The sequence below is a fragment of the Sphaerodactylus townsendi genome, linkage group LG07 (assembly GCF_021028975.2).
Source record: "Sphaerodactylus townsendi isolate TG3544 linkage group LG07, MPM_Stown_v2.3, whole genome shotgun sequence".
Classification (NCBI taxonomy): Eukaryota; Metazoa; Chordata; class Lepidosauria; order Squamata; family Sphaerodactylidae; genus Sphaerodactylus; species Sphaerodactylus townsendi.
The window spans coordinates 38967340-38993757 of NC_059431.1; the positions used below are offsets into that span (position 1 = coordinate 38967340).

At 39.4% G+C, this 26418-nt stretch overlaps 1 protein-coding gene across 1 annotated transcript in view; it reads left to right on the forward strand.

Annotated features, from left to right (window-relative positions):
- The window catches only part of MSH3 (mutS homolog 3), a 67585-nt gene that overhangs the window by 31039 nt on the left and 10128 nt on the right, over window positions 1-26418 (forward strand). Inside the window, exons 13-20 of the mRNA XM_048504355.1 lie at window positions 7386-7518; window positions 11762-11837; window positions 13454-13712; window positions 14998-15166; window positions 17115-17179; window positions 23880-23996; window positions 25133-25240; window positions 25509-25623. Coding sequence (XP_048360312.1) covers window positions 7386-7518; window positions 11762-11837; window positions 13454-13712; window positions 14998-15166; window positions 17115-17179; window positions 23880-23996; window positions 25133-25240; window positions 25509-25623 — 1042 coding nt within the window. The remainder of the gene's footprint in view (window positions 1-7385; window positions 7519-11761; window positions 11838-13453; window positions 13713-14997; window positions 15167-17114; window positions 17180-23879; window positions 23997-25132; window positions 25241-25508; window positions 25624-26418) is intronic.

The window sequence follows — 26418 nt, forward strand, 5'->3', positions numbered from 1 at the left end:
CCTTTTGAATTTGGCCCGTCCTATCTACATATTTCTAATAGTATAATCAAATCAATCATTTTTAGATATAACAGTACAGCTAATCTGAACAGTTATTATTCTAAAATGAAATCTTCATATAGTTGTAAGTATTAAGATTATTCCAGCAAGACTGAGTCTTTATGTGGAAGGTCATGATTTAATTCTTGTCTTACTGAGTAGTGATTTAAATTGTGCCAGAGGTCTAGGGAATTGCTAGGGAATCCTATTCCTAGTTGCATTCCCAATCATAGGAACTATCTTAATGATAATTACCAAAAGTCAAATTGTGTTTTTCTGCACTTCCTAGGACAATTTGATATAGCTAATATTAGTGGGCAAAACATCTTACAGAAAGGGTGAAAGGACTGTTGATATGGGGCAGCATTCTGTTGTCCAAAAGCTTGCTGTTACTTGTTCTCTGTGTAGATTTCAGAGTTCTGCTAATGTGAAATGCTAGCCAGTCAGCAGTTTGTGTATAAATGAAAGCTCAAAAAACTGTGACGCTAGTTGATGTTTCTTTTGGACTGAATTTCTTTTATCTGGTTTTCTCCTAATCAGCGTGTATTCAGCAGCTTCCTCTCCTGGCTTTCCATGATAAATGACTATGTGGTCCCAGCTATATATGTTGTAATTGTAGTCTGTAGACACTGATGATGATTGCAGCTTTTCATTACCCAGCCGTTCTTCTAGATGTCTCATCTCTCTAAGAGATGGAATGTGGATGGCGAAGGCATATCTGAGACAGAAATGTAATTTGAAAGTATTAAACTAAATAAAAACTAAGACTTCTGATGAAAATTAAGACAGAGGCACTTTATGTTAAAGAGTGGCTGCTTATTCTGGCAAGTTTTATTTGAAGGGATTCTGAGGCTATAGTCTAATGACTGACGTTTTTGTTTTATTTGTGTATAGCTACTTATCTGATTAGCTGGAGTAGATCAGCAAATCATCCTTCTGTGTTCAGAACTTTTGGCTGACTACCATTCTAAGGGTTCCTATTACAATGTAATTATGAACTCAACTTAGTACAGATAGTAATTCCATCCTATTTGTTTACTAGGCACTTAAATAACTTCCTATATACTTGAAGTTATCATAAGATAGGGCTCCCAGCTGTGGAAAAAGATGAAAGACTAGTTGTAGTTATAGATGAGAAGAAAATTTAAGATATAGCCTCAGCAGTTTTCAGTACTATCTACCGTGGTATCCTTCTGGAAAAAAGCTGGCTGGGTTTGGAATGGAAGACACTGTATACAGGGGTTTTGCTCTTAGTCGGCTAACCAGTGTGGTATTGGGGGCTATTACAGAGAGCCTCCTTTGACCAACAGCTCAGTACATGAAGCCAGTAGTGACATTATGGAGAATTTTGATGTCTTGAGCTGTGTCCTTCTTTTGGAGACACTATAAAACTAAGATATTTAGGAGGGTATTTGGAACAGGCTTAACAATGATTCTTGAATGGACAGGACAAAGAACATATTTATGGTGACAGTATGCTGGCATATTTGCTGTTTGTTTAAAATGATTTTGGTTGTTTTAATTTTCTTTTAGTTATTTTAGTTATGTTTCGGGTACCAGCTGTGCTGGGAGAAAGGCAGATTTAGATATAGTGTAAAATAAATAAATGAAATGCCTTCGCTGTAATGGCTGTATAATATGCTCTGTATGATGGGGTAAGTTGTTTTCTCACTGCCTTTTGGAAGAGGCATTGAACCCCCATTACATAAAGTGTTGAGTGGTTGAGTGACACTAAGGAAATACCGTCCTACTGTAGTTATCAGAAGTACTTCTGGTATAAATGTGTTTTGCATAGTTAGACAGTAATAGCCAGTAATGGATTTCAGTTCAGCAGTAGTTTAGATTTTGGGTTCACCTGGTCTTTTTCTGTTTCTGTTAGCAGCTCTGAAAATTTTTCCAGGTATCTTCCCACATCTTTTCAGCTGACCGTTATCTATATGTTATTAACCAATAAAAACATTTCTAGCTGTTTCCAAGCAACGTTTCTTCCCATAAAGTCTAATATTGAGTAGATCTTGGGTGAGAACCTTTTGAATTATGCTCCTATACAACCAGTTACTCTCTGAGGTTTGATCTTGTAGGCTATGTAGGCTGTGACAATAACATGGGGTGGGGAAAATGAAGGAAATTGATTGTTGGGGAGGATCATACCAGAAACACAGCTTTGCTTCTGTCTCTTCCCTGTTTGCAGATGTAAAGGCTTGGTATGACCTAATTGGCCATGCTGGCAGGGGCTGATGGGAATTGTAGTCCATAACACCTGGAGTGCCAACGGTTCGCCACCACTGACCTAATGGATACCTTTTGGGCATAAGCCAAAGGGCTCCTGGCTGTTATCCCATGGCTTGCAAGCTATGACCACTTTGTGAGCTGGCCATTGGATTCATAGCCTATTCAAGATGTGGTTCTGTCTTTATTTCATTTATTTTATTGTATTTTGCTTTTTAAATTTTTTAATTTAGGCTCTCCAGTAAGCTGCTTATGGTACCTATCAGGGATAAAAGCAGGGTAATTTGTCCCCTAAATCAGGGGTCTGCAACCTGTGGCTCTCCAGATGTTCATGGACTACAATTGGTCATGCTGGCAGGGGCTGATGGGATTTGTAGTCCATGAACATCTGGAGAGCCACAGGTTGCAGACCCCTGCCCTAAATAAATTTACTTTCTCAAGCTTCCTTTTACTATTTAGCTGGTAAAATTATTATTGTATTTTCTGAGGGTGTGAGAAAATAGAAGGCCTATAGGGCATACACAGCTTAGCAAATATGCTTTGGATAGGGGCTGTGTTGTGTTGCCTAGTAAGGGAGAACAGGAGCACTTGAGGGATCCAAGAAAAAGTTAATCAAACTTGGGGTCCCTGGGTAGTTAATTTTTGAGAATCAGTGCTCTAAACCAGATAATTAATTGTACAGTGTATTGTTGCATGCTATTTGTAGCTGTGTATGACTGTAGTAAAGATTTAAACCTTCATCTGTTTTCAAGTGGTTCACTGTTTCCTTTTTCATGGCAAATGTTGCTGAAGCTACAGTCTATTTGTGTAAAACAAAAGCACTTGATTGCCATTTAACAGATGCGCGAATCTGCATAGTAGTCATCATTGTAGATATGTTCATGAATGTTTTTGATACTTACTATTCAGCTGAATATGTTTCCATATATTGCACCATTATACCACAAAGAGTAAAAGAGGTCACCACCAAAACACTAGAAACTGTTGCTGGTGAAAATGTTGAAGGATCAAGTGAACTGTGCTGCGGATCATATAGGATTTGGGACATTTTATGTAGAAAACTCAGACAATTGGAAGGACATTGCAGTACTTTTTCTGGTGACAGTTATAGAATTTCTTGAATTCAGGTTTGCTGTTTGTGGATTGTTTTTATGGATACTTTATATTAGTTTATACTGAGCCCTATGTGGGAGAGTGGCATATAAATTTGATGATGATGATGATGATTGATGATGATGATGATGATGATGATGATAAAGAAGAAGTATCTTGGCTGCAGAAGTGAATGGCTCAGTTGTCTCCCTTCTGTCCCCCTCGCCCCAGTTGTTGTTCAAAGACCGGTATTCATTGACTGATATAGTAGTTTTCATAACAAATGGGAGTGCTGCTGGGTCCCGAAGGCAGTGGCAGTGTAGGAACCCCCTCAGTCACCCTTCTTTAGTTGGGAGCTGACATTGAGACTTCAGTCTCCTCCTTCCCCCATGAGCCTAGTATGTTGGCCCTTGGGTGTGGGCAGGACAGCAGCTTCTCAAATGCCCCCCTCTGGGTGAAAAAGAAACATTTTTCTCCCTGTCATGCTGAGATAAAGTAGCATGGCTCTGTGTGTGTGTGTGTGTGTGTGTGTGTGCCATCAAGTCGTAGCTGACTTATGTTGACCTTGTACGGTTTTCCGAACAAGAGATGTACAGAGGTGGTGAGTAGTTGTTGTTCAGAGGTGGTTTGCCACTGTCTGCCTCCATGTGGTCTGAGAGAGTTCTGAGAAAACCATGACTGGCCCATGGTCACCCAACAGGCTTCATGTGGAGGAGTTGGGATTTGAACCTGGTTCTCCAGTTTAGACCATACTACGAAAAAGTTTCACATGTGAATTATTCCCTACATTTCAGCTTTCCACTTTTTGTTGTACTATAACTGCAGCTGACCCAGCTCAGGGTTTCCAGAGCAGTGAACAATGAGAACATTAAAACAAGATTTAAAATACACACCAGTGTATAAAACCATTAAAGTAAATCACATGAAATGGAGGAAGAGTCAGTGAAAACTGGTGAGATAATACCAGACAAAACAAAAAAGTCCTCACCGACTGCTTGAAGACAATGACAAAAGAGCAAGAGAAGCAAAATTTTACAACTGTTTTTTATATTAACACACATATTCCATAAGCAATCTAAAGATTAAATATGGTTATATTTTATCATTCTTCAAGTAGTGTTTTGATGAAGGGATGAAGGCAACTTTGATTCTTAGAAGCTCAGACCTTGAAAAACTTGTTGGTCTCTAAGACTTGAATGCAAATGTTTTACTGCAGACCAACCCAGCTGCCCTCTGAAACTATTCTGTAATAGTGAGGTAAAAAATAGGTCATAATATTGGATGATATTCTCCTGACCCCTCCCCCTTCTAATATTGAGGATTACAGGAGCCAAAGTGTATGGATTTGTGTGTGTGTGTTAGATTACTGGAGCTACTGCAGCACAGCCATATGTGAAAATGATTAAAGTGCAGATTAACCTTTTGAGAGAGGATGTTACATCTGTGCTGTAGGCCATTATATGTTACTGATTCAGCTTGGGACATTGTTTTCATAAATGAAGTTCTCAAAGCAAAATAGAATATAACGTATAAGATTTTAAAATTTGTATATTTAGGTGTATTGATGTTTTCCCTATAAATGGCAAAGCAAAGTTTAGCCTGAATTAAATGAGAGTAGGTTCTTCTCTTTGAGTTTTAAATGCACTGGAGCGAGGCTGTGCCAGCTCCAGAAGCCCATTACCACACACAGAGACACACATGCACCCCCGACTGTAATTCAGTTTGGAAGAGGCCTGATTCTGTTGTGGCTGCATGTGGAAAAATTGGGAATCTTTATAAGTGAAGCAAGAAGAGAGTACTGGTAGTTTCTTATTTGCTCACCCTCAGCTTCTTCCACTGGAAATGGAGGAAATGCAGCCCAGATAATGGCAAGGATCACATTATTTTCTGATTAAAGAAAACCGGATGCTATAGGAAGAAAAATTTACTCCTTTGCAGATCTTCTTGTGGATTGCCATTTACCATGTGATTATGGGGTGGTACTAGCTGTTTCTCTGGAAGAAGTCATTCCTATATCTTGAGATGCTTCCAGAGGGCATAAAGTCCCTACCAAAAATTATTCAGTCAAAGGCCCCTTGCCTATTAAAACAATAAATTAGTTCAAGATACCATGCACTTGATTTGCCTACCAAGTCAATGTCATCTTCTGTAGTGCTCAGGCACCATTAACGGCTTGAGTCACCTGCCACAAAATAGAGGACTTACCCTTTGAATGAATTCTCTATCATGACAGATGAAACATTGTCTCAAATGAAGAAAAACAGACAAACTACAAAGTCCTCTAGGGTAGTCTGAAAAAAAGTCTAAATAAATAATTAAAATAGTGCAGGCTGAGATCTGGAAAGCCCATGTAGAAATCCCCAGACTATTATGAAATCTTTCTGGGTAAGAGTGCTATCCGTCACTGTTTCTCTGCCATACCCGCCCCACAAGATTGTTGTAATGATGATAAAATGTTGCATGGCAAAGTGATGTTGCAAGCTGCATGGTGTCCCTATTGTTGTCCTTAAGCAAGGACAGGTCTAGCCCTCATATCCTTTGAGAAGTCTAGATTACTGATGGTGCATTGGAGAGATTTTAGCTAGTAGTTGTAGGTGACTACCAGTGGTGTTATGTGACTAGGAGTGATGGGCATCCCTGTTGATGGTGACTCCTGTGCCCATTGAAGAAGGAGAAGGGGAGAAGGATAAGGGAAGAAGGAGAAGAGAAGAAGGAGAAGAGAAGGAGAAGAAGAGGAGTTTGGATTTATACCCCCCCTTCTCTCCTGTAGGAGACTCAAAGGGGCTTACAATCACCTTGCCCTTCCTCCCTCACAACAAACACTCTGTGAGGTAGGTGGGGCTGAGAGAGCTCTGAGAAGCTGAGACTAGCCCAAGGTCACCCAGCTGGCGTGTGTGGGAGTGTACAGGCTAATCTGAATTCCCCAGATAAGCCTCCACAGCTTAGGCAGCAGAGCTGGGAATCAAACCCAGTTCCTCCAGATTAGATACACGAGCTCTTAACCTCCTACGCCACTGCTGCTCCTTAATACCACAGAGTAAAATGTGATTTCAGGAATGCTTGATGTAAAGAGTAGATGTTCCTTTCCAAAGTATTAGCATAGACACCTTAGTGTTCAGTTGTAGAGAACAGACTGTGTGGTATATTATGGTACCTGGAAGCATGTAGCAATCAGTAGTTCTATGACACAAAAGTTTTACATTTGATATACAGAACAATGCTGGAATTTCCTGCTCCCTTTCAGGATGTTATTGTCTTCGAGAAGGTGATAGAGCATCCATGCTGAAACTATGTATCTGGTCAGCGATTTGTCTGGAAGATGACCTTGCAACCTCATGAATTCCACTTTGCATTCTATAATGGGGAGAAAGATAGGATGTAAATATAATAAATAGTAAAGTATAGGCTTGGAGATTCAGGTGCATCAAATACTAGATTTGACCCAAATTTTGGGCCAAAATCGGCTGAATGTGTCCTGCCTGAATATGAACAAATCTGAATGCAAGGTATTCAGGCTTTTGGGGAGTATTTTTTGGGTGTTTTTTACATTTTGGCCTGCAGGGGGTGCATTTTTAAAGCTAGTAGCATCTACATTTCAGGGTATCATCCATAAACTGTCATGATGATACCACCCGAGTTTGGTGAAGTTTGGTTCAGGGGAACAAAAGTTATGGATCCCCAAATCTGAATTTTACCGAATTTCTAGGGTATTAGCCAAGCCTAGTAAAGAAGTCCACGTATCACTGTATCTAAGGTATCAAGAGCAACAAGCATGAGTCAGAACTGTATTTGGCTTGATTATTAACAACTGTACTCCTTGAAAATTTGACTGTTTTCTGGTACTACGTTTAACAGATTTGAAGAAAATATGTTGTTCCTTTTCCTAGCTATATTGTGCATTTTATGTGGAGTTTTATGTAGCTCTCCCTTCTATCTGTCCATCCTAGTAAATGATTGATAAGAGGTACATGATTTCTGATTGTGTTTTACAGAATACTAGTTTTTTTATTGTTTTTTCTTTCTAGTGAAATTGATTCTCGACTTGATGCTGTGTCTGAAGTTCTTATGTCTGAATCAAGCGTTCTTGGTCAAATTAAGACCCTCCTATATAAAATACCAGATGTTGAGAGAGGACTCTGTACTATTTATCATAAAAAGGTAAGTAATTAAACTATAACACAATAAAACAATATACTATTATATTTATTTATGATGTTCATAAGCAGTATTTCTTAACATATTTTTGAAGATTATGGCATACCTTGTAAGGCAGGATTTAATTGACAGCCTATTCACTTTTTACAACTTGAGGCACAATGGCAGTCTTGAAGAAAACATTATAACATAACTGATGTATTAGTATTGACTGTTGTGCAAACTGCCTTGTAACCTTATAGACTGATATTGAGCTACAGTTTCATTATACATTAATATCAGTAAGTATGGAGCAGATCAGAGTTAGACTTGGCTGCTTGTTGCTGTTCAACAGCAGCCACCCTATGAAAACTAGTGTGGTACACCAGAGCTATAGAGTAGGGACTGGGAGACCAAGGTTCAGATTCCCATCTTGCCGTGGAAGCTCACTTGGTGATTTTGGATCAATCACATATTTTCAGCCTAACTGTCTTACAGGGATGTTGTTTGGATAAAAAGGAGGAAAAGAGACTTATGTAAGCGGCTTCCTTTGGAAAATAAATACCCAATTATTATCTACTATCCATGTAAATTTATTTCACCCGCTTCATTACTTGTAAACGATACCCCTTTTAAAGTGTGTTATGTTCTTCCAGATTGAATAATTGTTGTTCTGACTGTACATAGTTTTTCACGACAGCTTGAACTAGATTCACTAATAATATATTAAATAACAATACAGTCACATATCACAAAGGTTTATTTTGCATATTTTAAGGTAGTCTGTGCGGACATTTCTGTGAGAGTTGTAGTGTAACACCATCTGTACAAATTATGTCGTAAATCCTTCTTTGCACTATAGTTGACCTCTCTGAGTTGCATACTCTCAACATAGTGCAGGCAAATTGATTGCATTACAGTGTAGTAGTTAGTATAGTGGATACAGGACTCAAAGGGGTACATGCTTTTGCGTATGCACAAATATTTCTACTACAGCCAGCTGTGCCTGTGGAAAAACTGCTTTCAAAAGCTGTGGGTAGCTTCCATTGCAGCACTCGGTGCTGCATGATGGTGAAGAAATTAGGAAAGTCCCAGAGCAGCCACATAAGTACTTAGTTACGGGATTCTGGTTCGTTAACAGTCATACATATGAACAGTTCTATTATAGTGAATTGCCAAGTTTGGGGATTGTCAACAGTATGAATGCTGACACAGAAATACTGACTAATTTTGATCAGCAGTCAATGAAATATAGTTGGTGTAATTCTCTGGTGTATGTCAGAAAAGTAGGGGAAAGATGCTTTTTGACATTCATGAAATTTGCTGGAATTTTTCAATATTCAGTAACTTTTGGACAATCATTGTAAAAAGTAATGTTGAACTTATTGTTAAAATTTCTTTTATTCTGAGGCAGAGAGAACATTTTTAATGAGATGTTATGGTAACTGCAATGTTTCTTTCTCACTCTGTAGTCAAGGGCATCTTAGCATGGGGTATCCAAAAGCAATCTTTTCCATTTCCAGTGGAAATTGTTAAGAATTACCCAAAAAAGTGTTGAGTCTAGAAAATCAAATGGGAAACACTTCTTCAATAATCAAATGTGTGTTTTAATTATGCAGTTTTATTGTACAGCTAAAGCTACTTGTCTTGTATTAGATTTTTTCCAAAATTAGCCATTAAACATCAGTGTCATAAGCATATATGTGATAAGACCAAACCAAATTCAAAACAGCTTGTAAAATCCTAAATACAATGAGACAGCCTCTAAAATAAGTTCACAGTAATTGCCAAAATCTTCTTGTTTGTTAACAATATGCAATTTAAAAAAACTATTCTAACAATAGTTGTATAAAGGAGAATTATTCTGTTCCTTAGTTAGAGGCAAGCAATGCTTTTAAGGCCATTGTAGCACAATTTATTCAGGCATGAAGATCATAGGCAAAAAGAATCCTGGCTGTCTTCTGTTTCATAGAATCTTCTTCAGTACATTGATCTCCAAAAATTTCACAACTCATAGTAAGGTATATTATACACACACAGAGTAAAGTATATTACACACAATGTATTATACCAGATCACATAAAAGACTTACTTCAAGAATTTGCATCCTTAAAAAGATTTTAAAAAATCAACCTTCTTTTCTACTTTACTTGCACAGCTGGCTTCCAGGAACACTCTACGCACCAGTATGCTTAAAATGGCATCATGGAAGCCTAGCTAACCTGAGCAGTATAAAAAGAAAGGAGATTCAACAGGTGTATCCCATGGACTACTTAACATGTGAAATTAAATTCCATATGATTGAGTATGTTCACGAAGATAAACATTAAAGTGCCACATTAAATGGTTTGATAAATATTCATTCCTTTAAAAACAAGACTCTTAAGCCATCTTTGAAATTAAATGCATTGTCTGAAACCCTTTTAGGCATTCAGAAAGTTACCTAGAACTTGTTACCTAGCAAAAAATGGATTATAAATATTATCCTAAAATTGGGCCCATCAATTCCTTAATGTGGCTTCTTTCTTGGAGACTGGGTTATAAATAAAGCTCTACGATGTTAAACCTTGTACTCAATATCCACAAAATGGCTCCTTGACAGGGACTAGAATCAGCGATTCTCAACCAGGGTTCCGTGGTACCCTGGGGTGCCGTGAGCATGTCCCAGGGGTACCGCAGCAATGCTACCAGCCCCCCTCACTTTTGTGGTGTCTCCCACCAGTACCAGCAAGGACATGGAGCTGGCCCATGGGGCAGGGCCTGCTGCAAGGTCAGCAGCCACTTCCCAACCCGTCCCCAGTGCTTCCCTTCACCTTTGGAGGTGAAAGTGTGGGGATAGCAAGCAGGGGCACTGGGAGAGGAAGGTGGAGGGAATGGCAGGGGTACCATGAGATATGAAGAGTGAGGCCAAGGGTACTGTGACGTCAGAAAGGTTGGGAAAACCCTGGACTAGATTTTGAACTTTATCTAAGGTATGCCCAACAACGTCCTCAGTGTAATTTATTAATCGGGACTGTGTTGTAAAATTGTTTTAAAGTGGACCCATAACATCATTATTTTAAATTCTTGTGAAAATTCCTTTTACTTTGAGAAGATGATGAGGATTTTGGATTCTCCTTTCCCTCCTGTTAGGAGAATTAAGGTGGCTTACAAACTCCTTTCCCCACGACACACACCTTTTGAGGTAGGTGGAATGGAGAGCGTTCTGAAGAACTGTGACAAACCCAAGGTCACCCAACAGGGATGTAAGAGAAACAAATCTCATTCACCAGATATGGGTCCACAGCTCAGGTGGAAAAGTGGGGAATCAAACTTGGTTCTCCAGATTAGAGTCTACCTACTCTTAACCTGTATACCACTCTGGCTGATAAAGCATCTTTTAAAGAGAAGTTACAATAAATGCAGCATTTGTTTCTCACTCTGAGGCCAAGTGCATCTTGGCATGGAGTATCCAAATGCAATCTTTTCCATGCTTGGTGGGAATTACTGGCATTCTGTTTCTTCTTGTAATAACTGTGTCCCAAAACTGCATTAGTTATTTTACCACATCTTGCAAATGTAAAAGCTAATGTCCATATGGATGCCTTACATATTTCCTTTACTGATGAGTTGGCATTGAATGCTGCTGTCATGGAGTGGGCTGTAATTCTCTGTGGTACAGGATGTCTTTGCGTCTGATATGTAATAATGATGCTCTGTCTGAACCATCTGCTCACTGTTGACTTGATTGCCTTCTTACCCAACATCAGAAGGTGAAAGGATACAAAGAAATAATAAGATCTAGACTGGTATCTGCCATGAATGAAGCAGCCTTAAGAAGTCTGAATGTGCCTTTCCTATCTCTGTTACTTTCTTCAGGTATTGTTGCCTCTTACATATCCATATGATGAAGATCTTGGCATACAGAAATGTGGTGCCCAAGTCCTATTTCTGAGTGCTAAGGATTCATGGGACCTTGAGAGAACAAACTTGAGTTTCTGGTCTGTTTGATTGTTGAGGGGTCTTTTGCCATTTTTGGTTACCAGAACCCCAGAGATGAGATAGGCCACATGGTTATCCAGAATCCTGCCTTAGATCTATAGTGCTGTTAAGCACTATGTAAAATCCTTTTGGCATAATCCTTGTTTTCCCCAGTGGAGGGGTGTGTGCTTATTCTTTCTCTTACTCCTTCTACCTGTGGGAACCTTGAAGAAAACCCTTTTTTTCCTGTTTGATTTGCACTGTGAGTTTCCTCCTCAACTTCGCTTGTCTCCTGTGATATTTTTAGGGTTGTAGTGGCTTTGGACAGTATGCTTTGATAATCATTATTAAACAGACATTTGAACTGTTCTGGCTCAACTACCGTATATACTTGCGTATAAGCTGAGTTTTTCAGCCCTATTTTAAGGCTGAAAAATGCCCCCTCGGCTTATACACGAGTCCTGCTTACCAGCCGGCTCTTCAGACCTCTGCCGAGGCTGGGGGTGTGGCCGGGACGACCTCCCTGTGGCTGCACAAGTCGCTTCCCTCCTCGGAGGATGAAGGGGAACTCTGGCTGGCTGGGCTTCCTCAAACCCAGGGAGGCAGAGGGAGCTTCTTATTTGGGCAGTGACTCCCCCTGATGTCATTGCCCAAATAAGGAGCTCCCTCCACCTCCCTGCTGGGTTTGAGGAAGCCCAAGCAGCCAGGAGGTGGAGGGAGCTCCTTATTTGGGCAGTGACTCCTCCTGATGTTATTGCCCAAATACGGAGCTCCCTCCACCTCCTGGTTGCTTTGGGCTACCTCAAACTCAGCCTGGAAGGTGGAGAATACTTATTTTAAAGCAATGACATCAGGGGGAGTCACTGCCCAAATAAGGAGCTCCCTCTGCCTCCAGGCTTCCCACCTTTGGCTTATAAACGAGTCAATACGTTTCCCCAGGTTTTGGTAGTAAAATTAGGTGCCTCGGCTTATACACAAGTTGGCTTATACACGAGTTTATACGGTACTTTGTCTTCAGAAGTTTCTCCCTCTGTCTGAAAACTGTTTTCAGAATCCAAGAGTGAAAGTTATTGTTGTGTTGGAATCTCTGTCCCTTCCGGCATGTTTTGTGCAGCCTTATTAGGCCAGTATCTGCCTCTACTGCTTGACTGACCAGCCTCTTGCTCCTATTACATTCTGCCTAAATTGTGGAGGAGAAGGTAGGAGGAGGTAAGAATTAGAGACTCTGATATGACCCTTTTGGAGCTTCAGAACAAGTTGTTTCGTAAAAGCACAAATTTTTCGGCCAATACTCAGCTCAACCAGCCAGCCATCCACCTTTGGGGAAACTTGGAAGTGGTACTGCTTTGTGGTCTGTAAATGTACTAAATTCATTCTATGTGGCTGACATACAAGACTGAATCAAGCCAGCTACTGTGCACAATCTGTATTGCAGGCTTTTCTCTTAATAGAGGGAAATTCCTACTAGAATTCTGCGCCAATCCTTGGCTTTTGTTTCTTGTATCTCTCTTCCCTGACTCAGATTCCCTAACCAGGAATTGTAAAGAAATTGTCACAAGATGATAAAATAGAAGGGAAATGCTATTTTAGTAGAGGTCCTTTGCAAGCCTGCACTTTACTGAGGCAGAAAATGAATGGAGAATCAGGTGACCTCCCCTCAATTAAGGAGACTGGACATTTAAAATTAAGACCTGCCTCCTTGACTGATCATTGAAGATCACCCATGTTAAGATGCTTTCCCCCTCGGAATAAAAGTGTATATCCTGGTTACAATTGTTACTATTGGTCTCCTAAGAGGGTAGGGAACTTGTATCTCTGTGTTGTATTCAATTCAATTCAACCTTTAATGGCATATAAAATTGCAAGTATATTTACATTTAGTCATTTAAATATTGGTATTTAAAATGTTTCCCAAGAACTTAGCCACTGCCAAGGTATCTCTGTGTTGTAGTCAGACTGGTGCAATCTGAATAAGATTTTAAAGATAATTTTTAACCAGCTGTTACATCTACATTTCCTGGCTTAAAAGCTCATGGCCTAGGCAGTATAATTACTTTCACTTTTAATTGTCTGTTCCAAGGGGATTCCTATCTGGTTGTCCTTTTACTGACTCAGTTGGGAGCTGCTGTCACAGCACTGATTCCAGCTATACGTTCTCAGGTGAAAGCATCTTTGTTGCAGAAGAGACTCTTGGAAATACCAGAGTTACTCTGTTCAATGAAAAATTACTTAAATATACTTAATGAAGAAGCAGCCAAGTAAGTAAACACATGATTAGTTATTTAGTATTATGCACGAATGGGTTAAATGTCTGTTTTTGGAGTTTCCAACAGGCAAAGTTTTATCTTGAAAAAAACTTTGGAAACTTTTAACTTGCAAATGATTTACTTATAAAACTGGTTATGTTTAGAGGATCTTATCCAGAGTCATTTGGGGAATGGAGAGGTGAAGAAGTTACCTAAAATCCCACTAGTTTGTGTTCCACCTTGTAGTCTTTTCTAATTAGTAATAACCAGCTGTGGGATTCAAATAATTTAATAACCGGTTCCTGTGGTGGGATTCAAATAATTTAACAACTGGTTGTTTACAGGCACCATTTTAACAACCGGTTCTGCCGAAGTGGTGCGAACCTGCTAGTTCCCACCACTGGTAATAACGTATGCTATTCTATTTAAGTGTATTTTAATCTTGTGTAATTGTAAACCCAACCTCTGGGTTCGCAGAGAAGCTAAGCAGGGACGTAAGATCTTTCGTTTCTTGAAGGGGGTTATTCTTCCTTTGAAAAACTAGGTCCAAGCTTCTTAGTGTTGCTTGTCACAGAAGTCACCTTAGAAAATCAGGTGATTCAGTGTACTTTGGTCAGCACATCAGCTGCGCCTGTTCCTCTTTTCATCCAGTTTAGCTATAGTGATCCACATGAAGCCATCCCTTCTTCCAGTATTTCTTTATGGTGCCTTGCACATTGTACAGGTGGGTCCCCTGACTGCAGCATAGGCTTTTTTGGGGCAGAGAGTGAGGTTGTCATGAGAGTTGACATTTGTTGACTCTAATCAAGCATTTTCAAAAGTGGCAAGACCACTCCCTTCAGAATCTGTGTCGTTCTTGTTATTAGAACTATGAACAGTCTTTCTTCAGTGATAAAGAGTGTTTTATTGGGAATATTGTCTGTATGTAGAAATGTGTTGACTTCATTCTTTAAAAAGACTCCATTATTAAAGCCAGTAAATATCCAGTGTGAAACCAGAAAACATAAGACCAGCCATATATTTAGCAACATGTATATCTATTATAAGCTCACTAAAGAGGACAGACTTGTGACTTAAACATATCGGCACAAGTGAGACTCAAGGGAAATAACACCAGAGAAAAGATCCTCCATTCAGTCATTTAAAAGGTAGAGGCATCCAAGGTAGAGGGACCCAAAAATGTGTTGTTTGTTTAAACTGATTGTAGTTGTTTAAACTGATTGTAGTTATGGAACCATAAAAAGTTGTAAGCCTGTAAAATCATACAATCACATCATTTTTGATTCTCTGTAATTAGAACTGGAAATAAAACCCAGCTCTTCAATGATCTTAAAAACTTCCCCACAATAAAGAAGCGGAAGGATGAAATTGAAGCAGTACTTCACCAGATCCAGTTACACCTTCAAGATATAAGAAAAAAGCTAAATGGTCTTTCTGTGGATTATAGAACAGTATCTGGGCAAGAGGTAACTCAGCAGGCTTTATATTTCTCCATTTGTGTGGCGGTGTTCTATATTTTTATCAGCCATTTGTTTAAACATAAAACTCATAGACTTGATTACCTATCTTAATCCTTCATCACTTGATGTTTGTTTACTCTTAAAAACATGTTCAACCAAAATAACCCCTTTATAAACTAATGTATGTAATATCTGGGGTTACAGTTGCAGTGACAGGAAATTCATCTGAAAATGCTGTGTAATGATTTTAAACTGTGAGAGCTCAGTTTGAGAGAGAAAGGGGTGGGGGGGATGAGAGAGTGATATGATTGGTTGATTCTAGAGTGTGCATGTGTGGGGGCTGTGCTGGACTGGCAGAAGGTGACAGGATTTCAGAGTGAAAGGACTGGGAGTGTCAAAACTCTACACAGAGAGAGTTAAAGCTCTGTGTGAGCATGGCAGAACATGTAAGGACTTCTGAGAGAAAAGACTCATTGTTGAGAGAATTAGTCAGAGGGTATACTGAGAAAATCAGAGTCTCAGTAACCTGTTAGACAAAATCGTCTGAGAGGACTATGGGAGAGAAGCTGTCAGAAAGTGTTGAGTGAAGTCCTCAAAGTATTTGTTGCCTCAGTTTGATTTTACTTCATTTTGTAAATATTTAGCTTGAAACATTGATATACCTATCAGTTATAAATAAAATCTTACTTTGAAGAAACATTGGACTCCCACCCTATTTTCCTTAGGACAATGTAGGCTATCTACTTTGCCTTTTAAGCTCGTACACACTACCAAAAAGAGATAAAAGGTTTTCTTTTTTTAATTTGTATTCCATAATTTGTATATGGTGGCAGCTACCATATGAGGAAGAATTAAGGGGACACATATTAGTTGGCACTTACCATTTCATTTTGTTTAGAAAGGAAAAAAGTGGACATCGCATTTGGTTGCTGCGGGTGAAAGGGTCATTGCATGCCATTTTACTTATTTTTATTTGTTTTGATTTCTTCAAAGCACTACTCCTGGCTAGGCTGGGCTCATTAGTTACATATGGGCATACTAGTGAGAAATTTGGAAAACAAGTGTAGTCAGTTGAGGTGCTTAAAAAGTTTGGATGTGACATACGGCAATTCAGAGTTGTCTGGGCGCTGCCTGAGTAATAACTGCATTTATAAGAACCAAGTGTACCATTTATTACGTTGTTTTGTTGTATTCACATTTGAACACATGAAGCTGTCTTATATGGAATCAGACCATTTGTCTGTCAAGAACAGCAGTGACTGCTCTGACTGGCAGCAGTTCTCCCAGGGTCTCAGGTACAGGTCCTTCACATCAACTGTTACTTCAACCTTTTAACTGAGGACCCTTTTGATAGAGTCTTTTTGTGCATGCCGAGCAGATGCTCGGCTCATGAGCTGTTTCACTTTCCCCTTTGATATGGTGTGAGCCACATCGGGGTTATGATGAACTGAATGATGAAATATAAATGTTTTAATTTAATGAATATACTTATTATGGGTTGCATCTAGACTGTTTCTGCAGGTGCAGGAACATCCACCTGTGCAACCTGTGTGTTCCTGCATGACGGGGTTGGATTGGATGGCCCTTGAGGTCTCTTCCAACAATATAATTCTATAATATCCTTACAATATGACAACCCAAAATGCTCCCTGAATTCTTGCTCCTGGAGGTGAGGGACCTCCTTGTGAACAGGACTTCAGGGGACATTTTGGGCTGCTACGAATGGAAGGGAGATTATGTTTCATGGGTGGAAATTGTTTCAACTATGTATACATGAGGTAGAATTCAAGTTTTCCATGACTGTGTAGAATAAGCTTTCATGGGGCAGATTTATGTAAAAAATGGGCTTTGGCTTGTGCAAATGTCTGTCAAAGTTAGTTGTTAATATGCTGTTCTTTGTTGTTTTGCTGCAACACACTAATACAGTTGCCTTCTGACATGGGTTTTTTTTTAGTTTCTGATTGAAGTCAAGAACTCTATGATATCTTCCATACCATCTGACTGGATTAAAGTTAGCAGGTATGTAAAAATAATATGTATTTCCTCCCTATCTTTGATTAGCATTTATTTTGTTAATGAAACAAATGTCTAGGAAAAGCCTTCAACATTCTTCTCTCTGAATGGTGGAGGTCAACCCCCCCCCCCCCAAATGATTAAAAATTATTGGAGGTAAGTGTTCTGAAATAAATATTTGTAAATATTTCTATAACTTTATGAACTCTAAATACATTTGGAACTGGGCTAACGGGCATGGATGTATCTTCAGGATAACGTTGGGACAGTTTATGCATACAGTTAATTTGATTAGTACATCACAACTAGTGTTCATTTATATTGCATAGCTTTCTATAATCATAATATAAGCATAAAGATCAGATGAATGAACTGATGTGCATTTTTCTGTTTTTTAAAAATGTTGTGCGCTCAGTTCCTTATGGTGTCCCTTATGTACAAGAAAGTTCTGTTGATATCAGTGAGGCATGACTTCACAGCCTTAAAATACCATGTGGTTTGGACTTGCTTAAATTTCATAGTTACTGAACAGAAGATGAAATACATATTTTAAAGGTGATATGTTTACACAGTGAGAATATGTAATAAGAGTTCTATTTTGAACTAGTGCTGGTTTTCTAAATAGTCCATAGTATTCATTAAGTAGGCAAATAAAGAATGTTTTTACATTTTATTAATCAGTAACAAATATTTTATTTCAGAAATGTAAAATAGAATGTACAAGTATGTGTTCAGATCGAAAGCTTCACAAATTGAGAGTGTCTCAGTCAAATAAGCACTAAGAAAAGCAGATGGATATCTTCATCCATCTGCTGTTTGTATAGAGCAGGCTTTGGTTTAATGTTTTGTGTGTACTGTCTTCAGTTGCACACTGAAGCAACAGTTCAAAAGCCAAGGAACTGGGTCGTGTGTTAATAGTAACCATGGGTGACTGGGGAAAATGGCAACCTGACCAGCAACACTTGTGAAGTGCTCTGACGATTGTTTACCATGGGGAATGAGAATATCAGCAGAGAAGGAATAACTGGCTTTTCTGTCTCCTTTAAGAGACCCAATTTTACAGGTGGACTCTGCAGATGCCTTAAAAGTGGGTTTTTAATTTTTATAAATGTTCTAAACTATTTTGAATTTCTAGAAGTTAAGAAGATTGGCAGCATACTTCAAAGGGGGTGGGGTGGGTGTATGGAGGCAGGGAATGGTGCTGCTCCCCCACCTCTAAAGTAGCCAGCAGGAAAACAAAGGAAAACCCCTGCATGAAAAGCCCAATTCAGGGTAACTACTTACTCTGCCTTGTTTGGTGGCAGAAGTTTGCACTGGGAAAAGGTGGTGTTCCTGAGCCCAAAGGGCTTAGGAAGCCGACTAAAGTCAACCCTGGTTCCAAAATGCCCCCCACGGGAAACCTCAATGTGCCTGGGAAACCTAAATGTGCCTGGGAAACCTCAATGTACACTCTGAGATGACCTGTAACAGTTTTGGCAAGACATCTGTCAGCATGCTTGGCATCCGGTACACCAGCAGAATGGCCAAATCCTTCAAGGCATCCCTCACCAGGCAAACAAATCAGTATTGGAGATTGTTGGGACGGGAACTGACCTGAAGGAGAAAACCTCCCAAATGAGCATCGCCGCTCCCCACCTGGCCTTTTGTCTGGGACTGGTGGAGGACCAAGAAACCTGATAGAGTGAGTTATTTCAGGGCAACAGCTTCACCCTCCCTAGTCCAGGTCTCGGTGACACACACCAGGTCCACATTCTGAGCTACAAAATAATTTTGTAGCATCATGGTCTTATTATTAATGGACCTGCTGTTACACAGCACCAGTGTTAGAGAAGGGGATTTCCTCTCCGACCCCTGACCATCTTATCTCAGGATGGAACAAAGGTCAGAAAGAGGACAAGCCTTATGTATCTCCATTGCCTTCTCTCACATGGCCTTTTCCCACCACTATATCTCCCCCGCCCAATGATCACTGGGATTCCCAGCCCCCTATTAGCCCCTCTAGATGGAATAATAGTTCAGATAGTTAAAATATCTCCTTGCCAATTGCAACACATTCTGTTTCTCCATATTCTGTTAACAGTAACCTCTTGTCCAGAGTATAGTTTGCACATCAAAACAGTTAGTTGTGATGCCCCATTTCTTTTAAAACCAACCATAGCTTTTCATGATCTACATAAGAGGAAGGTTTGCCTTAATTTATGTAACACAAGCTAATTTTCTTCTGAATTTTCTCTTGTATACTTCAGTACCTTAGTGTGATCTCTGAAGCCTCTTCCTTTTTTGAACCCAGTCTGGCATTTCTCATTCCATATGGGGTAAAGATTGGCAACCCATTAACACAGCAAAAACATGTGCAGTAGAAATGATTTAGAGAACAGTTCTTTTTTTCTAGCAAAATAGTGATCTGCAAGGTGTCTCTTGTAAAAATAAAAAAGCACTGTGGACACAGTGGTTTTCTGGAGGAGAGCATTTTTAATTGATATCATCACTGAAATTAATCAAATGTCAATATTCTATTAAATTTTTTGAAACTGTCAAATAGCAGCAGGTTCAGCTAGCTATACAATCTATTTAGCTTTAAGTTCAGATGCTATTTACTTCTCTCTTTACACACACATATTTTTCTAAGAGCTTTTAAGTTCAGATGGCTCATAGATAGATATTTAGATAGAATAGATATTTATATCTGTTCCCATAGCAACACAAATAAAAGTTTCAGTACAGCTATACTATTGCTAGAAGACATGGTATACATGCCTACTGAGGAGTGAATTCCACGGGGCTTCCTCCCAAGTAAATATATAGAGAAATGCAGCTCCTAGGATATCACTAATAAGGCCAGACTGGCTTTTTCAACAAGACAGAAAATTGGTGAGGATTCAGTATTAGTCTATCTCCTTAAAAGTATGTAAAGTATGTCATTGAGTTGTGAATTCTACCTCATGTGGGTTTCAAGTCAAGAGATGAGCCAAGGTTGTTTGTCATGTCCATCTTCTTAATAGCTTGGAGGTCTCCATCCGAAAAACAACCCTGCTTAGCTTCCAAATTTCAACAAGGTCAGACTGTGGCACCGTAGTAGCATAGCAGCATAGAATACCGTATATACTCATGTATAAGTCGAATTTTTCAGCACATTTTTAATGCTGAAAAAGCTCCCCTCGACTTATATGCGGGTCATTAAAATTTTGTGTGTGTTTTTACTTTGCCGGCCAGCAGGGGGCACAGTTTTTATGCTAGTGACACCAAAATTTCAGGGTACCCTCGGAAGACACTCCTGATGATACCAGCCAAGTTTGGTAAAGTTTGGTTCAGGGGGTCCAAAGTTATGGACTCCCAAAGGAGGTGCCCCCATTCCCCATTGTTTTCAATGGGAGCTGTTAGTAGATGAGGCTACTATTTTGAGGGTCTATAACTTTGGACCCTCTGAACCAAACTTCACCAAACCTGGCTGGTCTCATCAGGAGAGTCTCTTTACGATACCAGCCAGGTTTGGTGAAGTTTGGGTCAGGGGATCCAAAGTTATTGATCCCCAAAGGGGTGCCCCATCCCCCATTGTTTACAATGGAAGCTAATAGTCGATTTTCCATTTCTGATAATATCCCTCTTAAAATCTAAGTTGGGTTACATTTGGACATACAGATGATGATGATGAGGAATCCAGTTTTGAAGGATTTTAACTCTTGTGTTTTAGCTTGGTTGCTGATTGAGCTAAGGTTTTTGTACTTTTAAAGTTATTGTTGAGACCATATTGTTTTTGTTGACTCCCTTTTCCACTTACAGAGCCAGTTTACTGTTTTTCTTTGAAATAAATATTCAAAAACATTTAACTTACTGATGCCTCAATTGATGTAATTTTATTGGTATCTATTTTTATTTTTGAAATTTACCAGCAGCTGCTGCATTTCCCACCCTCGACTTATACGCGAGTCAATAAGTTTTCCCAGCTTTTTGTGGTAAAATTAGGTGCCTCGACTTATATGCGGGTCGACTTATACACGAGTATATACGGTATATATATTTTATTTCGGTAATTACATTTTTAATCTTGTTATCTTAAATATTCCCCCAAAATTTTATTCTTTGTCTTTTCAGTTATATTGTTGTCATTGATCTCAGACTTCATATCAATAAATAATGTCTTAATTTACAATGAAAGAGCCAGTTAAGTTTTTCTTGATTGATTTAGCCACATGCTAACATCCAATTAATGAAAGTGAAACTTCCTCCATTATCAATTATTTATGGATTCTCAAAGAATCTAATAATGACTCTCACTTGCCTTTTTAATTGGCTGTGGTATTCATATACAAATCCACCTTCCCCTGCCTGAAGTAGAACTCTGTTGGAATATCAGCTTTCCTGAGATAAATTTCTGTAATTCTTAATTACATAAAAGGTTTTGGTATGAAAATGTAGTTAATCACCTGCAAAGAAAATTCCAAATGGCTACTCACTGGAGAAATGTTTAATATTTCCACAGTTTAATATATGTTTATAAAACACCTGAAATGTTATATTATAAGCCTGTTGTTAAGCAAAATTTATACTACCCCTTACACTTTCCTAGCAAAAAGATGTCTTCTGCAAAACAGAATATTTAAACTGTTTGAATAGTTCAAACAGTACATGCAGATACAAGTATCTAAATTCTGACTTATGTTTTTTTGACTGTTTAGTGTTTTGAATGCTTTACTTACTGGATGCTCCTTACTGGTATGGTCATTTAGTTAACAATGAATGATAAAATCAGAGTTTACTAAATGGAGAGACTTGCCTTTATTTTCAGGGTAAACAGTGGGATATAGCTTCCATAAAAGTATAGTCTGTAGTTTTGAGGTATGGTGCATACAGTAAGTTTGCTGAAACTAGAGCAATAAATCACTTGCAACCAGCAACAGTTATATAATCAGCAGCAATCCAGTTCCAGTGATCTGGAATATATTCTCCCTACATTGAAGTAATATTTGTTTGTTTGTTTGTTTATAGGTATTTTTATCCTATCCTATACCTGAAGGTCTCAGGATGGGTTACACATAAAACTCATAAAATCCAATACAATGTAACCCCCCCTAAAACAAATAAAACCTATTAACATTCATAAAACCTGTTTGAAAATTCATAAAATTATCAAAGGGGAAAACCATCTCTTCAGCCAAAGGCCAGGGGGAAGAGTTGCATCTGTATCAATTTTCTAAATGTACATAAAGAAAATGTTTGATATGTCTTGTGGGGAGATCGTTTCACAATCTTGGGCCCATCGCTGAAAAAGTCCTATGTCTACTTTCTTACCTCAGACGGCAGTGGTATCACCAGAAGGACATCATCTGCTGATCTTAGGGCATGAGCAGGTTGAAATGGGAGGAAGCCATTCCTGTAGATTTTTGGGGCCCAAGCAGTTTAGGACTTTGTATGTCAAAGAAAACACGCTGAATTGGGCTCAGCTGCAAGTTGGCAGCCAGTGAATTCTTCTAAGACTGGAGTATTGTGCATCTGACCAGCGGTATCTGTTAGCAGTTTTGCTGCTGTGTTTTGTACTAGCTGCAGCTTCATCTTCAAAGACTGCCCCACCTAAAGTGCATTACAATAGTCCAATCAGGACATTATAGGAGTGTGGATTACCATAGTCAGATCATCTCTGCCCAGAAGGGGCTGTAACTGGCAAACCAGCCAGAGCTGGGAATAAATTACTCTTGGACTCTGCCTCCACCTGAGCTTCCAGGAGCAATCCCAGTTTTCACATCTGTCCCTTCCTGCACAACACCTCCCCATTAAGTACAGGATATCTCCCCACTTCACAGACCTGAGACCTACTGACACACAGAGGCTCCATCTTGTCTGGATTCAACCTCAGTTTAGTGGCCCTCATTCAGCTCATTACTGCCTCTAAGCACCTGTCAAGAATGTTGACCATCTCTCCTGATTCACATGGTAGAGATAGAGCTGAGTATCATCAGCATACCAATGGCACCAAATCTCCTGATAACCTCCCCCCAGTGGCTTCATATAGATGTCAAAAAGTTTGGGAGACAAAATCAACCCCTGACGGACTCCACAAGCGAGTACCTACAGTGTTAAGCAAGAGTCTTCCATGACTACACTTTGTACCAGTCTTAGAAATAAGAGCATAACCATTGTTCACCATTGTAAAGTGGTGCCCCAAACTCTGTAGCCTTTGCAGGAGGATATTGTGGTCAATAGTATCAAAAACTAGGAAGTCCAGGAGGATCAACAGGGTCACATTGCCCCATCTCTGTCTGAAAAAGGTAATCATTCAGGACAACCAAGGTGGTTTCAGTTCCATGACCGGGCCTGAACCCAGGTTGAAATGGGTCCAGATAATCAGCTTCTTCCAAGCATGCCTGCAGTTGGATGGCCACAACCCTCTTTAATATCTTGGCTAAAAAAGGTATGTTGGTGAAAGCTGTTTAGATCTTCAGGGTCTAAAAAAGAACCCTTAAGAAGGGAGTGCACCTCTGTCTCCTTGAAAGCCACTGGAACCACCGCCTCTCTCACTACCCCCTGTATCCTTTCCGTCATACCCAGACAGCTAACTTTTATAAGCCAAGAGGGGCAAGGATCTAAAAGGCACGTTGTAGGCTGGACCCCAGTGTGAACTGAGCCTAAGAAATCAGTGGTCTGATTTTCCACACTGCTGCATGACAGATCGCTTAATAATCTTTATTGCCTATTTGGTTTGCTTTTCTAGCACAAAAACTGTCAGCCGTTTCCACACTCCATTTATTGTAGAAAATTATAAACATCTGAATCAGCTACGTGAGCAGCTAGTACTTGACTGCAGTGCTGAATGGTTACACTTTTTAGAGTAAGTTTACTTTAGTGTTTGTTATTTCAAGAAGGTTATAAAATATGCTTCAAAATAGAAATGTGTTATTTTAAAATGCAACTATTATTACATTTTGTGTGGTTGGCTTTGCTTAAAGGATTGTTTGAAAAGGGTTATAGCTTTTATATATATATATAATTGGCTAAGGATTCGCAGCTTGACAACGAACCCTTAGCCAATTGCTGTGCGAGATCCCTCGCTCCCATTGGCCATTGCCCCGGCAAAGACCCCCCTCAAAGCAATGGCAGGCTGCAAAGAGCCTGGCAAACGCTCCCCCGCCCCCTCCCACCCCCCAGTGATGCCGGACTGCAAAAGGCCTGGCAAATGGTCCCGCTGCCCCTCCCACGCCCCCAGTGACGCCAGGCCTCAAAAGGCCCAGCAAATGCTCCTCCGCTCCCTCCCACCCCAAAATCTTGCCTCCCTTCCCCCACCTTTAACCACATCTGTCAACCCTCCCCCCACCCAACCCTCACCTTGCTGCCCTCCCCCCACCCCAAGCCACTCTTTTCCACCCTTCCTCTGTCCTCACCTTCCCACCTACCCCAAGCTACCCCTCTCCCCCCCCCACCCCTGAACCATGGAACAAGACCCAGGTAAGTGGCGCACCACGTGGAAGGGTGGGGTGGGGGCTGCTACAGCCCCAGTAAACCCCTTTGTGGAGGGAGATGCTTCCTCTCTTTGCTAGGGCCCATTGCATCTATCCCTCAATGGGCTTTGCTGCCAGTATAGCCAGTATTTTAGAATTTCTAGGAACTATTTGAATGCTTATATAGAACTTTTTGCAAGCCTACTCAAATATTAAGACTACCCTTAACTAATTCGTTATCAACTTGAAATGAATTGTTAATGTGCCTCAGCCTGTATCTGTCCCACTAATCAGAATTTTATGCTAATTCTCTGCAAATTTGGTAAATAAAAGGTTTGTTTACCCAGTTAATATATTTCTGTATAGATGTTTTGTTTTGCTTGTTCTTTAATGGATGGCCTTTAATAGTTATAAACTTCATAAGAAACTTGATATAGGAATCTTGGGGAAAACCCAGAATCAGTATTGTAGTAATAATTTATATATAAATATTTTGTTCACTAATTTTCTTTTTCTCCTTCATGTGTAGCAATTTTGGTGAACATTATCACTCTGCTTCTAAAGCCGTGGGTCACCTAGCAACTATTGATTGTGTCTTTTCCTTGGCTGAGGTTGCTAAACAAGGGGGCTATTGCAGGTAATGACTCCCTAAACAATGACAAAACATTAGTTATTGATTTAATGTGACACAAAAATAAATATTGCCAAATATCTCTGTATCATGTTTGAAGATATTAAAGCAATTCTCCATAAGATCAGCCTGTGTGGATCATAATTACGGTGATGGAGTTGTTTTTCTGACAGAATGTATACCTTGACTTGCTTCAGTTTGTAGGAGATTTAACACTGATGTCAGGTTCCTCCTCATTTCCATGTAACAGTGTGTTGTAATATATTTTTTTCAGGCCAGTCATAAAAGATGACAGATCAGAGATAATGATAAAAAATGGGAAACACCCAGTGATTGACTTGTTGTTAGGGGAGCAAGAGCAGTATGTTCCAAATGATACCCTCTTATCGGTAAGTATGGAATAAATAGACTAGGAAGTAGTAAACTCTTAATAAATATGCTTTTTGTCCAGAAAAAAACATATATGTGTATAATAGTTGGAATATAGTTTTTGGAATCTCTGTACTTATCTTTGATATTACTACTAAGAAAAATCCAAAATATGACATTAGAAAGGCTGGAGTTGGAAACAACTTGATGGCACTTAACATACACACATTAGTTATGAATATTGCAAGAGATCAGCACACTTAAGAGTGTTAATTCCAGACTAGTACATTTCGTCAATTCCTTTCTATATGTCTCTGTCCAGGTCCAGTGTTACCAATCTATGTACTCTAGGTTTTAGTATGGATTTGTTGTAGCTATGGACAAGAGACACTGTGCAGTATTAAAAAAAAACACAGCCAAAGATAGAATAATTCAGGTGGTGTTGTAGATATTGTACAACTACATTACATTCCTGTACATTATTTTTGGTGGTAGTTGTAGTTTCCTGTGTCCACAGTTCCCAGGATCAAGGTTATAAAGTTAATAGGTTGCCACTCCTTTTAAGACTGTCCCGTAGTCAAGTATGGCACACTGTTATTACATTTACTTGTCAGTTTGCTGTCACCAGATACCATCCATACATTTTCATCAGTGTCTCCCCCCACCACTGATTAAATAATTATTTTGTTTGACTCAGATACAAACAATTTATGAAGATATAGCTATTAATGTGTGATTTGTATTTTAGTTGGTATTATTGTCAGTTTGTATTGTGATTTGGAATGAGGAGTGCATGCACACTATAAGATGCTTTG